The sequence below is a fragment of the Rhinatrema bivittatum genome, chromosome 19 (assembly GCF_901001135.1).
Source record: "Rhinatrema bivittatum chromosome 19, aRhiBiv1.1, whole genome shotgun sequence".
Classification (NCBI taxonomy): Eukaryota; Metazoa; Chordata; class Amphibia; order Gymnophiona; family Rhinatrematidae; genus Rhinatrema; species Rhinatrema bivittatum.
The window spans coordinates 38993226-39005850 of NC_042633.1; the positions used below are offsets into that span (position 1 = coordinate 38993226).

General features: G+C 50.5%; 1 protein-coding gene across 1 annotated transcript; it reads right to left on the reverse strand.

Annotated features, from left to right (window-relative positions):
* Nucleotides 1–3436: 3436 nt before the first annotated feature.
* Nucleotides 3437–9280, reverse strand: PGLS (6-phosphogluconolactonase). Its single transcript, XM_029585079.1, has 5 exons — nt 8911–9280; nt 5812–5919; nt 5410–5511; nt 4358–4498; nt 3437–3845 (listed from the first exon to the last, which is right to left on the reverse strand). The coding sequence occupies exons 1-5, from the start codon at nt 9187–9189 to the stop codon at nt 3708–3710; spliced, it is 768 nt and encodes a 255-aa protein (XP_029440939.1). The 5' UTR covers nt 9190–9280; the 3' UTR covers nt 3437–3707.
* Nucleotides 9281–12625: the final 3345 nt, after the last annotated feature.

Genomic DNA, 12625 nt, shown 5'->3' on the forward strand with positions numbered 1-12625 from the left:
CGGTACAGAGTAGGGCAACCAAAATGATAAAATGGATGGGACAGATCCCTTATGAAGGAAGGCTAAAAAGGTTAGGGAGATTCAGCCTGGAGAAGAGACGGCTGAGGGGGGATATGATAGAGGTGTGTAAAAAATCATGAGAGGTCTAGAACAGGTAAATGTGAATCTGTTATTTACTCTTTCGGATAGTAGAAGGACTAGGGGGCACTCCATGAAGTTAGCATGGGGCACATTTAAAACTAATCGGAGAAAGTTCTTTTTCACTCAACGCACAATTAAACTCTGGAATTTGTTGCCAGAGGATGTGGGTTAGTGCAGTTAGTGTAGCTGTGTTTAAAAAAGGATTGGATAAGTTCTTGGAGGAGAAGTCCATTACCTGCTATTAAGTTCACTTAGAGAATAGCCACTGCCATTAGCAATGGTTACATGGAATAAGACTTAGTGTTTGGGGTACTTGCCAGGTTGCTTATGGCCTGGATTGGCCCTGTTGGAAACAGGATGCTGGGCTTGATTGGACCCTTGGTGTGACCCAGTATGGCAATTTCTTATGTTCTTATATCGGGACCTTGTTAACGTTTGTCCCAGAGACGAATAGCTGGCCCTGGTTTTCCCAGACCCTGAAGATGCTGGGAGTTCTTGCGGTGGACCCCATGATGGAACCAAAGAAGAATCCCATGTCTGATTTCCTAGGGAAAGCCTTGCTACTTTTCAGTACTGGAAGCCATCCAGGAGTTGATTGACCTGGAAAGTGGGTTGTCCCCATAAGCAAGTTTTAAAGGTGGATGAGTGTTAGAAGCTCTATACCCACTGGATCCAGCAGCGAGAGAACGTTTGTGTTTCTCTAAAGTGGATGCACAGGTCTAGGCCTTCTCCAAGTGAACAACAATCCCAGCGGAGGGAGGAGCAGCCTTAATGGATGCACATGATAGGCAGATGAAATCTATCCTTAAACAAGCCTTGACACAATAGCAATGACCTTACAGATTGCTTCTTGTTGTGCCCTGGTAGCTTGTTCGTGCCCACTCCTCTCAGGAGGTGGAGGACTCAGGGGTGAATTCCAGAGCAGTTATGGAACCCGCCACCCTCCTTTTAGCTGACGTGGGCTCGAACCTAGTCCGTACCTCAGCCAGAGAAGTGGCCTCAGTGGTGGCGGCCAGAAGACAGCTATTGGTCATCAGATCAAACCTCCAAGGCAAATCTCACAAAGATGCCCTTGAAAGGATCACTCCTCTTTGGGAAGCGGAAAAGCTGGCCCGTGAATGGGATAATCTCCAGTACCACCCCCGGCTACCAGAAGATAAGAGAATGCAGATACAGCGACCCTCGCCCACGAGGGGTCAATTCAGGGGCTCCCAACGCTTTCACGTCTACAGAAAGTCGACATTTCAGAGGTCTCAATCCTTGCGGAGTCAGCAGCCCAAGAGAGGGTCACCGAGAACATTGTTTCCTTTGCTTTGCGGTACTGGGTTGCCATTAGCAGTTCTGGCCACCGCCCCCAGAACATTTTCCAAGATTAGAGGGGTCGTAGTGGCAGCACTGAGAAAAAGAGGGAATCCTGGTGCACCCATGCTTGAACGACTGGTTGATCTGGACAAAGTCCATGGAAGAGAGTCTCCGGGTGATCAACAGGGTGACCTCCTTGCTTCAGTGGCTGAGCACAGTTACGGTTATCCAATTTTAATCAAATTTTTTCGATACTATGTCCACAGTGGCTTTTGAAGAGAATACTGAGGGGCTGAGGTCACTGCAGGGCTGTATCTAGGGTGACGTCAGCTTTGAAATCTGACTCCATCTCCATCTGCTGGCAGGGGCGCACATAACCCATTGGTCCTGAGTCCATCTGTCTACACTAAGGAAAACAAAATTATCAGGCAAGTAATGTCTCCATTCCATTCTCACCCACACATTCAAGCTCCCATTCTCATTCACCCACACAGGCTTTCACACAAATACATACAGGCTCTCAAGAGAAACCCAAGATGACCTTATGCAAGAAGATAAAAGACCATGTGTCCCATTCATATTTCCTGCCCAGCTCTACAATCCCTTCCCCTCCCTCAAAGATCCCATGACTTTCTGTAAGAAATATTTCCCAAGATTACTCCTAAGCCCTTTCACCTTCATCCCATGACCCCTCCTCGTTCTAGAGCCTCCTTTCCATTGATAGAGGCTCAGCTCCTGTGCATGGAAACCTGTGAGATATCTGAATGTCTCTATCCTATCTCCCCTCTCCTCCAGGGTGCATCATGTTTAGATCTTTAAGTCTATCCCCATGTGCTTTAGGACGAAGACCACTGACCATGTTAGCAGCCTCCTTTTCATTGATAGAGGCTCAGCTCCTGTGCATGGAAACCTCTGAGATATCTGAATGTCTCTTTCCTATCTCCCCTCTCCTCCAGGGTGCATCACGTTTAGATCTTTAAGTCTATCCCCATGTGCTTTAGGATGAAGACCACTGACCATGTTAGCAGCCTCCCTCTGGAGTGACTCCATCCTGTTTCTATCCTTCTGAAGGTGCGATCTCCAGAATTGTGCTCAGTATTCCCAGTGAGGTCTCACCAGGGACCTATACAGGGGCAGAGTCACCTCCCTTTTTCTGCTGACCCTTCCTCTCCCCATGCAGCCAAGCATCTTTCTGGCTTTTACCCTCACTTTATCCACCATAAGATCATCAGATACAATCACCTCCAGATACCAGGTCAAGGACTCACCTCTCCTCCTCATCCACCTGCAGCTCACACAGCAGCAAAGAAAATTGTCCCAGGGATTTTCCTATCCACAGTGGGGCCAGAGAGCCAACGGGCTTGCGGAAACTCTACCCACCCAGCAATTCATTCGCAGACATGCACCAAGGGACTTTACAGACCTGCTGGTGAAATGAGCCGTCCCTCCTCCTGGTTCCCCTGCGGAGAGCAGGGGCATGGTAAAGGGGGGGGGGGGGGGGGGGTGGAGCGGCCCTAGGGGAACACACAGTATGGTTTCCAGACAGCAGCAGGTGGTTTCCCCCTCTCCACCAGACATAACGGCAAAACCCAGCAGGCGAGGTGGTATCCGAGGCAGCTGCATTAGTCAATGTGTTTCCTGTTACTCAACAGCGGCCTCTGCCCTCCCCCAGGGACCCAAGCAGGACCCCCACTCTCTTTCACAAGCAGCAAATCTGCCCTCCCCTCCTTCAGGGAGGGGAGAGCTCCTCCGCACCGTCCCCCAGCAGCCTCTTGCTCCAGGTTTCATAGACTTGCTCGCCGCCCTGCAAACGCCGATGATACATTTAGAGAGCCACGTGAAAGCGTCAGGGATACGACTGCCCGCCTGGGGCACGGGCGTGCACTGGCGGCGGACCCTGCTTAGCAACAGAAACGTGGGAGCCGTGTTAATAAGATAAGAGGGGCCGAGAGACTCGGGCAGGACAGGGAGTGAAGCACGAGACCCAGCTGAATTTGGGTTTTTTGTTTTTGACACACTTTATTATCTCATAAATTCACTTTTTGCACCATAGTAACCATTACATGACAAATCAGAGCTGTTCTCTCCCATCATCCCTATTAAAAAAAAAATTTCAGACAGCTAGAAAGCACCCTTGATTGAAAAAAAATAAAAAAATAAAATTAAGGAACGACAGTGCCTAGTCCCCGGTGCCATCCAGGGAAAGGAAGCGAGGCTGCCTCCGGATTTCCGCTCCGGAACGTGAAACTCCCCTGCGCCGGCTTTCACAGGACTGAGTGCTTTTCCACCGGGCCCGTCAGCTCCCCGGCAGCCGCCTCGTCCAGGAACCACAGCAGCCTCCCGCTGTGCGGCTGAACGCGGGCCGCCGGCAGGGGGTCCTTCTCGTCTGTTTCCAGGATGCGCTGTTGAGAAACAAGAGGGGGGGAGGGGGGGGGGTCTGTGTGAGATTAAAAGGCCGGCGGGGGGCGAGGGGGGAGGCAGCGGCACGGGGAGAGCCGCGAGGTGCTAAAATCAGAGCGCAGGTGAGTCCGGCTGCGGTGGCACGATTTACAAAACTTCCAAACCACCACGGGCAGATAAAGAGGGTAAGTACTCATTTAACGCAGACGGGTAAACTCCTGCGACGGGAGCGCGAGTCCCAGGTGCACCGTGCGACCCGTCTACGAGCCGACAGAGGCCACGGCAGCGGAGAACGCAGGTGTTAAGGACACGGGACCCGCCTAGCATCCAGATTACAGGACACGTAGAATGGAGGGGCTCGGATACGGGCAGGACTGACTGTGGCCTTGTGGGATTTCCCCTTTGGACCACCACACGCCACTGGGGGCAGGGGGAGGCTGTGGTCATCCAGATGCGCAATGGCTGCTGGATTCCAACTCCCAAACCTAAATGGGAGAAGCCCACCGCGGTTTACCTTCAAGACGGCGGCTTTGCCGTCGCCCGTCGCCACGAACACCACGGTGCGCGCCGCGTTCAGCACGGGCAGCGTCAGGGTCACCCGCTCGGGCGGCGGCTTGGGGGAATCGCTGATGGCCGCTACGATCTTCTCCTCTTCCTGCGGGGGGAGGAAAAAAAGGGTCAGAGCGCTCCCCTTCCCATCTTCCAGCCCCCTCACGCGGGTTAATAAACCAAGGGCGGGGAGCAAGGTCAGAGTGAAACATTTCCCGCGAGCCGCGAAGGTCGGCGCATTCTCCGTAATGGCAGACGGCGAACTCGGTGGGAAGGTCTGGGAACGCGGAAAGAACCCGTGAGACCAAAGATGCAATGCACACAATAAGAAAGGAGGCAGGAAGGCCAAACGACTGCTGGCATGACAAAAACAGTGACACGAGATGCACGTCCGCCATCTGCTGGAGACGGAGAAATACCGAAGGGCTGAGGTCACTGCAGGGGCGCATGTACTGTGTCCTCAGCTTTACAGCCTTGCTCTGCCGCCCTCTGCTGGCAGGGGAGCACATAACCCATTGGTCCCGAGTCCATCTGGCTACACGCTAGGAAATGATCCCGTTACACACATTTACCCAAGAAACAAAACTTGAGAGAGGAAAAAAAAAATGAGGGTGCAGTGGGCAGGTTTATACTGGGGCTGCTGCTGCCGCCTTCATCGCATCCTCACAGGCCTGTGCAATGATTCCTCAGCGCCGATGCCAGGGACAGGGGATGCCTGCTCGGAAACAATTAAACTCTCAGATGCGGCGTCGTCATCGGAAGCTCTCAACCGCCAGTGACGCATGGACAGGGTCTCTGCCCGAAACGGAAGCCGGTGAGATTCGGGAGCCGGCCACAGCAGACCCAAAACAGAAGCTGCAGAGCGCGAGACATGGCAGATCCCCCTCCCCGCCTCCGGTAAAAGCCAGGGCATGACGACTGTTACCAAACGCGCTGGTAACCTATTTGCATGCATGCGGCTCCGAAAGCGAGCGTTTCCTCGGGAAGCCCCGTGCAAGCACCTTCTCCCTGCGGTACCTCTAACAGCGGGTGGTCCGGGAATAAGGAGGCGGTGTGTCCGTCCGGGCCCACGCCCAGGATCAGCACGTCAAAGATGGGGACGTCATCCTCCGGGAACTCCTGCAAGGACAGGGGAGCAGAAAACAAACCTGAGGCGCCGGGGACTGCAAAAGGGAATTCCCTTCCTCTCTTTCCAGGAGGTCTGGACTGATCCGGGGGGACGAACGGGGAAGGACGAGTTAGCCACGCTGGGAACCCCAACCTGATCTCTTCTGACTAACAGGGTACGTAGCTGGCATTAGACCTGGCACTTCAAGACCCTCGTGTGTGAATCCCAATCTCTCCCCCCCCCAAAGAGGGCGGAATGAGTCCCTCAGGCAGAGTCCCTCTGTGCCAGAGGTGGACGCGTCGGCCCCGTACCTCCTTCAGTTTCCTGGCATAGTCTTCCGCAGCCTGTTCCACGGGCAGCGAAGGGTTAATGGCAAGCACCTGCTTCTCAGGGATGGAGATCTTGGAGAGGAGGTTTGTCTGGGGGGGGGGGGGGGGGAAAGAGGAGAGAGAAAACACATTCTCAATTTGAATTCAAAGATTTACTACTTTTTCCCTGTGCCATCGTACGACAGATGGTTAAACTGCATGAAAGCTACCACTCCCCCCAGACGGCGTGGCAGATACAATCAGCAAATGAAAACTCATGCACTGAACTAATAAGGCACTAATGTGATTATATTTTTACATTGGTACATTTGTGGATGACACCGAGATCTGCAAGAGTGGACACGCCGGAAGGAGTGGAGAGAATGAGACGGGGATTTAAGGAAGCCTGAACGGTGGTCGAAGGTCTGGCAGCTGGGATTCAGTGCCAAGAAGTGCAGAGTCCTGCGTCTGGGGAGCGGCAATCCAGAAGAGCTGCGTGTGATGGGGGGTGAAGAGCTGCTGTGCATGAAGCGGGAGAGGGATTTTGGGGCGATAGTGGCTGGGGATCTGAAGACGTGGAAGCAATGTAACGAGGACATAAGATAGCGTAAATGACCATTGAAGAGTCACAAGAAAACTCTCCTCTTAACACAAAAGGCTGCTTGTGCTGAGATACTTGAAATGTACGTATTTCCAATATAAATATTGGGTGTTCAGTCTGCGAGAATGTATTGGAAATACGTACATTTCAAGTATCTCAGCACAAGCAGCCTTTTGTGTTAAGAGGAGAGTTTTCTTGTGACTCTTCAATGGTCATTTACGCTATCTTATGTCCTCGTTACATTGCTTCCACGTCTTCAGATCCCCAGCCACTATCGCCCCAAAATCCCTCTCCCGCTTCGTGCGCAGCAGCTCTTCACCCCCCATCACACGCAGCTCTTCTGGATTGCCGCTCCCCAGACGCAGGACTCTGCACTTCTTGGCACAGCTATCTTATGTCCTTGTGGGTTGGTATATATTGGATATACCACCCGTAAAATCAGATTGCGTATTATAGAACACAAGAGTAGACTGAGAACAGGTAAGGTAGGAGCTCCCCTAGTGTCACATTGGTCGGAGGCAGGACATGAGGTTGATCATTTAAAATTCTTTGTGATTCAACAATGTCAATTTAATCAACAGGGGGATGTAACTAATACATTGCGTAGGATTGAGCAAAAATATATTTATTTATGGAATACAGTGCAACCATGGGGTTTAAATGAGATGATAGAGTGGGAGGCATTCTATTAGTTAATGGTGACACGGTACAATAAATGTAGGAAGATTCGTTGTGGTATGGTTGTTATGAGGCATTGTGATATTTGCAGGAATATATTTGTTCACTATGGTGGGAATGATGTTGAAGATGTTGAATCGGTGTTTGTTATAGTGGTGGTAGCTCGGGGTGGGCATATACCGTGATTCAATATGTGTTTGTTCGGGATTTATGTGTGCTATAAAGTTTAGTGAGATGAGGATCCAAGTGATATTTGATACAGCTGATTGGCAGTGAATGGATGCAAAGGTAAGCCGCGCCAGAGTGTGGATAGTGTCTTAGTGAGGGGATGACGTAAGTGACATTGGATAAAGCTCATTGGTAGAATTTACAATTTAAAGGGACGCCGTGCTTGAGCGTGGTTAGTAATTGTTTATTGTTAGAGCGGTTTCCTTTCCCCCGGAGGCCGTTGAAAGGATTCAGAGGAGTGCAGGTGAAATATACCGTGAAGCGCTGCCTTTGTTTAAATTGGGTAAGTGTGGGTTTCTGGTATTTTTTGTAATACATTTTGTAGTTTATATGATGAGAATGTGGTAAATTGTGGAGCATTAGAGTATGAGTATAAGATGAGTCAAGTAGCAATGTATATCTGTCTACCGGATACAATGAGTGCAAGTAATGGATATTTTGTATACGTTTGTTTTAGATACATAAATGCAACAAGCTGCGAAACGTACAGGATATGGTGTTCGGTGAAGGAGTGCCACGCTGGGTATATTTATGGTGAATGGTTTTAAGATACCGGGTCAAGGCGATGCATGTTGGAATTATGGTATCAGTTGGAGGTTTTTGTGATATGGCCGACTATATATATTTCTAGTGATAATGAGTTAAAGGTTATGTCTAATATGAATGATATATATTTCATAGGATCCCTTCTATGTGCGGTGGTGTAAAATATCACAAGGAAGAAGCTGATGAATATAAAGTATCAGAAGTATAGCATATGTAACTCATTTGCATGAAGAAGGATTTTTGCTTGTGATTATAAAGAGTCCCTGAGGAAGCCCGTGATAACGGGCGAAACGAGATCTTCGTTGGATATTTACATTCGAACGATTAGGGTTATGAATAATATTGATACTCTTGTGAAATTATGAGGTAGTAGCACTACACGACATAAAGGCTATAATGTGGAGATGAAAGCAGGTGGAATTGATTGATATACGGTACTTAACATTAATTTGTGAAGTAGTTTTTCTACCCGATGTTCATGAGAATATATGCTAACCAAATTCAATTGATATTTGGAGGTGATGGGTGTTTTATGATGAGCGTATGATTGGGTGTGTATGTAGGGTAATGAATGTATGGGATTTTATGTGTTGACAGACCGTTTAGATAGGTGATCCTATGTATTAGGAGAGGTTTATTAAATTGTTTTTGTATCAACATATTTAATAAAAAAACCGTTTTTTGAATATAATTTCATAATACATGCCCTCTAGGTGTGTCATTTTCATGTATGCATATTACATCATATACATATGTACATACATACACATACAAGTACACACATCTACATATATGTACATATATATACGTACCTATATATATACACACACACAGTACAACACACTATATTCTGTACTTGGTGTTATACATTATATTTAGGACTTCTGATTTTAGGTTTTAACCATTAAACCCTGATGAGACACCTCTGATGCAAACAATAAAATGGGTTTAAAAATCCCGGAAGGACTCCACTTTCCCTCGGGGTCTCCCAGGCTTTGCTTTCTGCGCCTCTGCCACGCTGCACAGACCTTACGCTACATTGCCCTCACCCGGTAGGCCCCGTACGTGCTCTCGGGATCCCCGAAGTCCAGCAGCCTCTCGTCGCAGAAGGCGAGCAGCCATTGCTGGGCGCGCAGGGCCGGGGCTCGGGGCAGCTCCCGGGCCAGCAGGGACACCAGGCCGCCGCCGGAGAGCGCCAGGGCGAAGCGGCGGCGGGGCGAGGCCAGGGCGCGGGCCTCCTCCTGCAGCAGCAGCTGGCACAGCGAGGCGCCCAGCTCGGGGGGCGACGGGAAGACCGAGACCAGGCCCCGGGGGGCGCCGGCAGCCATGACTCCCCGCGCTCCCCCCCCTCACACAGAAAACCGTTACCCCGGAAGTGCCCCGTGCTCCCGAGCCTCGCTCCCACCCCGGAAACGCCGCGTGCGTTCTAAGCCCCCCCCCTCCCCCTTTCTTCACTCCCAGACCGGAAACTCCGCATGCGTTCCAAGCCTCGTTCCCCTCGAGGTCCATTTCCTCTTCCCAGACCTGACGTTGGGAGGCGAGGGAGAAAGACGATTGGTTGGCAAGCAGGAGGAGGCGTGGAAACGAGGGAGGCTTGGAAGGCGATTGCTCGTAGCCACGCCCGCCTGTGCCCCCGGAGTCCCAGACCCACGTCCCACCGCCGGCTCCATCTTTGGTGCGGCGGAAGACGCTTGTCCTTAGAGGGCCTGCACAATTTCATCACAGTTCCCACCACCCCTTTGCCTTCCTGGGAGATGGCGCTGCTCGCATTCTTTGCCATTTTGTTGCACGTGTTGTTTTGCAGCTCCTTTGCCTTCATCGCAATTGTTCATGGCAGCTTTAGCGCCCTTATTTAGTGGCAGACGTGCCCACTCCGAGTTTCCCCTCATTAATACTGAAAGCTGCAAAAGTGGCAAATATATGTCCATTGCTCTGGGTAAAATCTGAACCTGCAGGAAGTAGCAACCGACACCCCTGCAAGACTCCGCATGCCTATTGCTCTGCCCGGTCACAGCCTTAGAGAACAAATAAAACTATTAATAGAGGACAGGAACAAAGGGACCTCGGGAACCAGGAGCATTCACACGGCCAGTGGCCCCCGATCCCTAGCTCCGTCCGTATGAATGGCCTCAGGGTGAATCACAGCTCTAATCCCAGACTCCCTCTATATGACCTCGGGCAAGCCCCTGTGCCTCAGTTCTAATCCCCGGCTGTGTTACTGTGATGTGACCTCTTGGAGACAGTCATTTTATCTCTCTCTGCCTCATCCTTAACGGCCGTCTCTGGCACTTGCCTTCATGACCTTGGGAAAAGTCGCTTTATCTGCCCCTGCCTCAGTTCTAATTCCAGGATCTGTCACTGCCTGTGATCTCAGCCAGTCATTTTATCTCCCCCCCTGCCTCCATTCTAATCCCCCGGCACTGACACTAATGGCGAGTCACTTTATGCCCCTGTGCCTTAGTCTAATCCCTGGCTCTGTGTGTGCCGCTTCCTCAGTTCTAATCCCCGGCTCTGGATGTGGCCTCAGGGCCAGTCAGATAAGAACATAAAATGTGCCATACTGAGTGAGACCACGGTTCCATCCAGCCCAGTATCCTGTTTCCAATCCAAGTCACAAGTAGTCCGCAAGTACCCAAACTTTAAATAGATCCTGTACTAATGCCAGCCCAACAACTGTGGCTATTCCCTATTGGTTAATAGCAGCTCTAGGAACTTATCCAAGCATTTTTTAAATTCAGTTACACTCACTGCTGTAACCACATCCTCTTGTCAATGAATTCCAGAGCTTACCAATGAGCTGAATGAAACATAATGTTCTACAATTTGCCCCCTAGTTCTTGCATTAATCAAAACAGTAAATATCTGGTTCACATCTACTCATTCAAGACCTCTCATGGTTCTGTAGACCTCTATCATATCTCCCCCTCGGCCGTCTCTTCCCCAGGCTGAACACCATTGCCTTATGACACAGTCACAGTTGAAAAGAAAGCCACAATACATTAGAAACAAGAACTCCATTTTAAATAATAATCTTTTTCTACTAACAGTAAAAATATCCTTTATTAATTAAAAAAAAATGGTACACCTTTATTTGGCCTGCCTATAGCTGGAGGAAGGCCCTGTGATAACCCACTTTTCTTCTGTATTAGACCTAAGTTAATACAAAAAAAATAAAATACATTAAAATAAAATGTCAGCTACAGCCATCCCATTGATACACAGTCTAAGCAAAGAAAAGCCCCAGTCCTTTAGCTGGAAGAGTTATTTAAAAATACTGGAACTGCTCCATGGTGAATTATTTTTCACAGAAAAAAAACTCTGGCTACAGTCAGGAAAGCAGGCTTCCCTCACTCCTGTGCAGAAGGAAGATGAGCATTCGGATCCGCAGCGTGACAGGTTGGGGGAGATCTCGCCCAGCTTTAAGCTGTGATGTTCCTTTTACTGCTGGCGGACTGCAGCCACTAATTAGCGTAAGGTGCCCAGAAAAAAACAAATCGGACGACTCATACCAGTCGTGCACCAGCAACAACCAGCTGGTCTGAACTGGAACCCGGCTCTCATGAATCTGAGGGGCCATGAGCAGCAGGATAGCTCCCGTTGGAGGAGGGAGCGGACGCTTTCTCCCCGGAGCCAGAACGATATCCTCCAGTTGTTCGCATTAGACAACCGGCAGCTGGGATGTATCCTTAACAGGGTGGACGGGAATGGCTGAGCAGACTGGACAGGCCCTTTGGTGTTTTCCCGCCGGCAGCTACTGTGTTGTTATGCAGCTTCTCCAGGAAGTGGCACGTACCTTACGGAGGATCTAAGGAGACCCCTTTGCTTCACGCATTCAGGGTTTTCGGCAAAATCAGTCGTATTGCAGACCCTGTCGAGGTTTATTGACAGACTGCATGTGCTCAGTCCCTGACAGACAAAGAGTCAGTAAGCTGCCCTGGCCAGCAGTTCTTCCACAAGACTAGGAAGGGGGGCCTGGAAAACTTCACTCACGGGCAGACGGGCCAGCTTTGCATTGCCGCAGTGCCAGGGAAGGACTGATGGGCCCTTCCCTCCTGCCCCACCCCCCCTCAAGATGGGAGGGGGTGGGGTAGGGGGGAGTCTCCACTCCCAGCTGCTTACCTAAAGCAACTTAAAAAAAAATTATATATATATAGGTAAGTCGGCTGGGAGGCAGGCCCGGACAGAGGCACAGCAGCAGCGGCGGCGGCCACACGCGGACGTCTTATCAGAATCTGGCGCTGGAGGCAGCAGCCTATGCCTAAAACCGGGGCCTGCGGCCAGGACTTTGAGCAGGGGGGAAAAAGGAAAAATAAAAAGGTATAGGTGTTAGCCCTCCAAATACTGTTAATTAATTAAAAAGCTAACAAAGGCGATTGGGCTGACCCGATAGCTCCGTAACGGCCAGTTAAAGTTTGAAGGCGCGAGCTTCCGCCGTTCCCACGCGTCCTTGATCAGGCAACAGCCTGGCCGAGAGCAAGAGACGTGCACAGTGCTGGTTCAGACCGCTAGGCCCATCGAGCTCGGCTCCCCGTCTCCCGCCGTGGCTTAATCCGGATCATCGAGAGGTTACCTTCACAGACCCAAACCGGAGTGATCCCTTCCCCCTGCTCCCAGACTCAAGAGGAGGCAATCCCCATGTCCGCGGGCTAGCAATTGGGAACTGACCCTGTACACATTTTTCACCCTGACCACCAGCCCTAGCAGCAAGTTCCACCCTTTAACTGTGTGTTGATTTTAAGTCTGCTACCTGGAAAACACGAGCCG

Coding starts and splice junctions, on each gene's coding strand:
- PGLS (XM_029585079.1), bottom strand. CDS start 9,189: ATGGCTGCCGGCGCCCCCCGGGGCCTGGTCTCGGTCTTCCCGTCGCCC. Junction 5,512..5,811: donor ATGCCAGGAAACTGAAGGAG/GTACGGGGCCGA, acceptor CTGTCCTTGCAG/GAGTTCCCGGAGGATGACGT. Junction 4,499..5,409: donor CGGACCACCCGCTGTTAGAG/GTACCGCAGGGA, acceptor CTCCCCCCGCAG/GAAGAGGAGAAGATCGTAGC.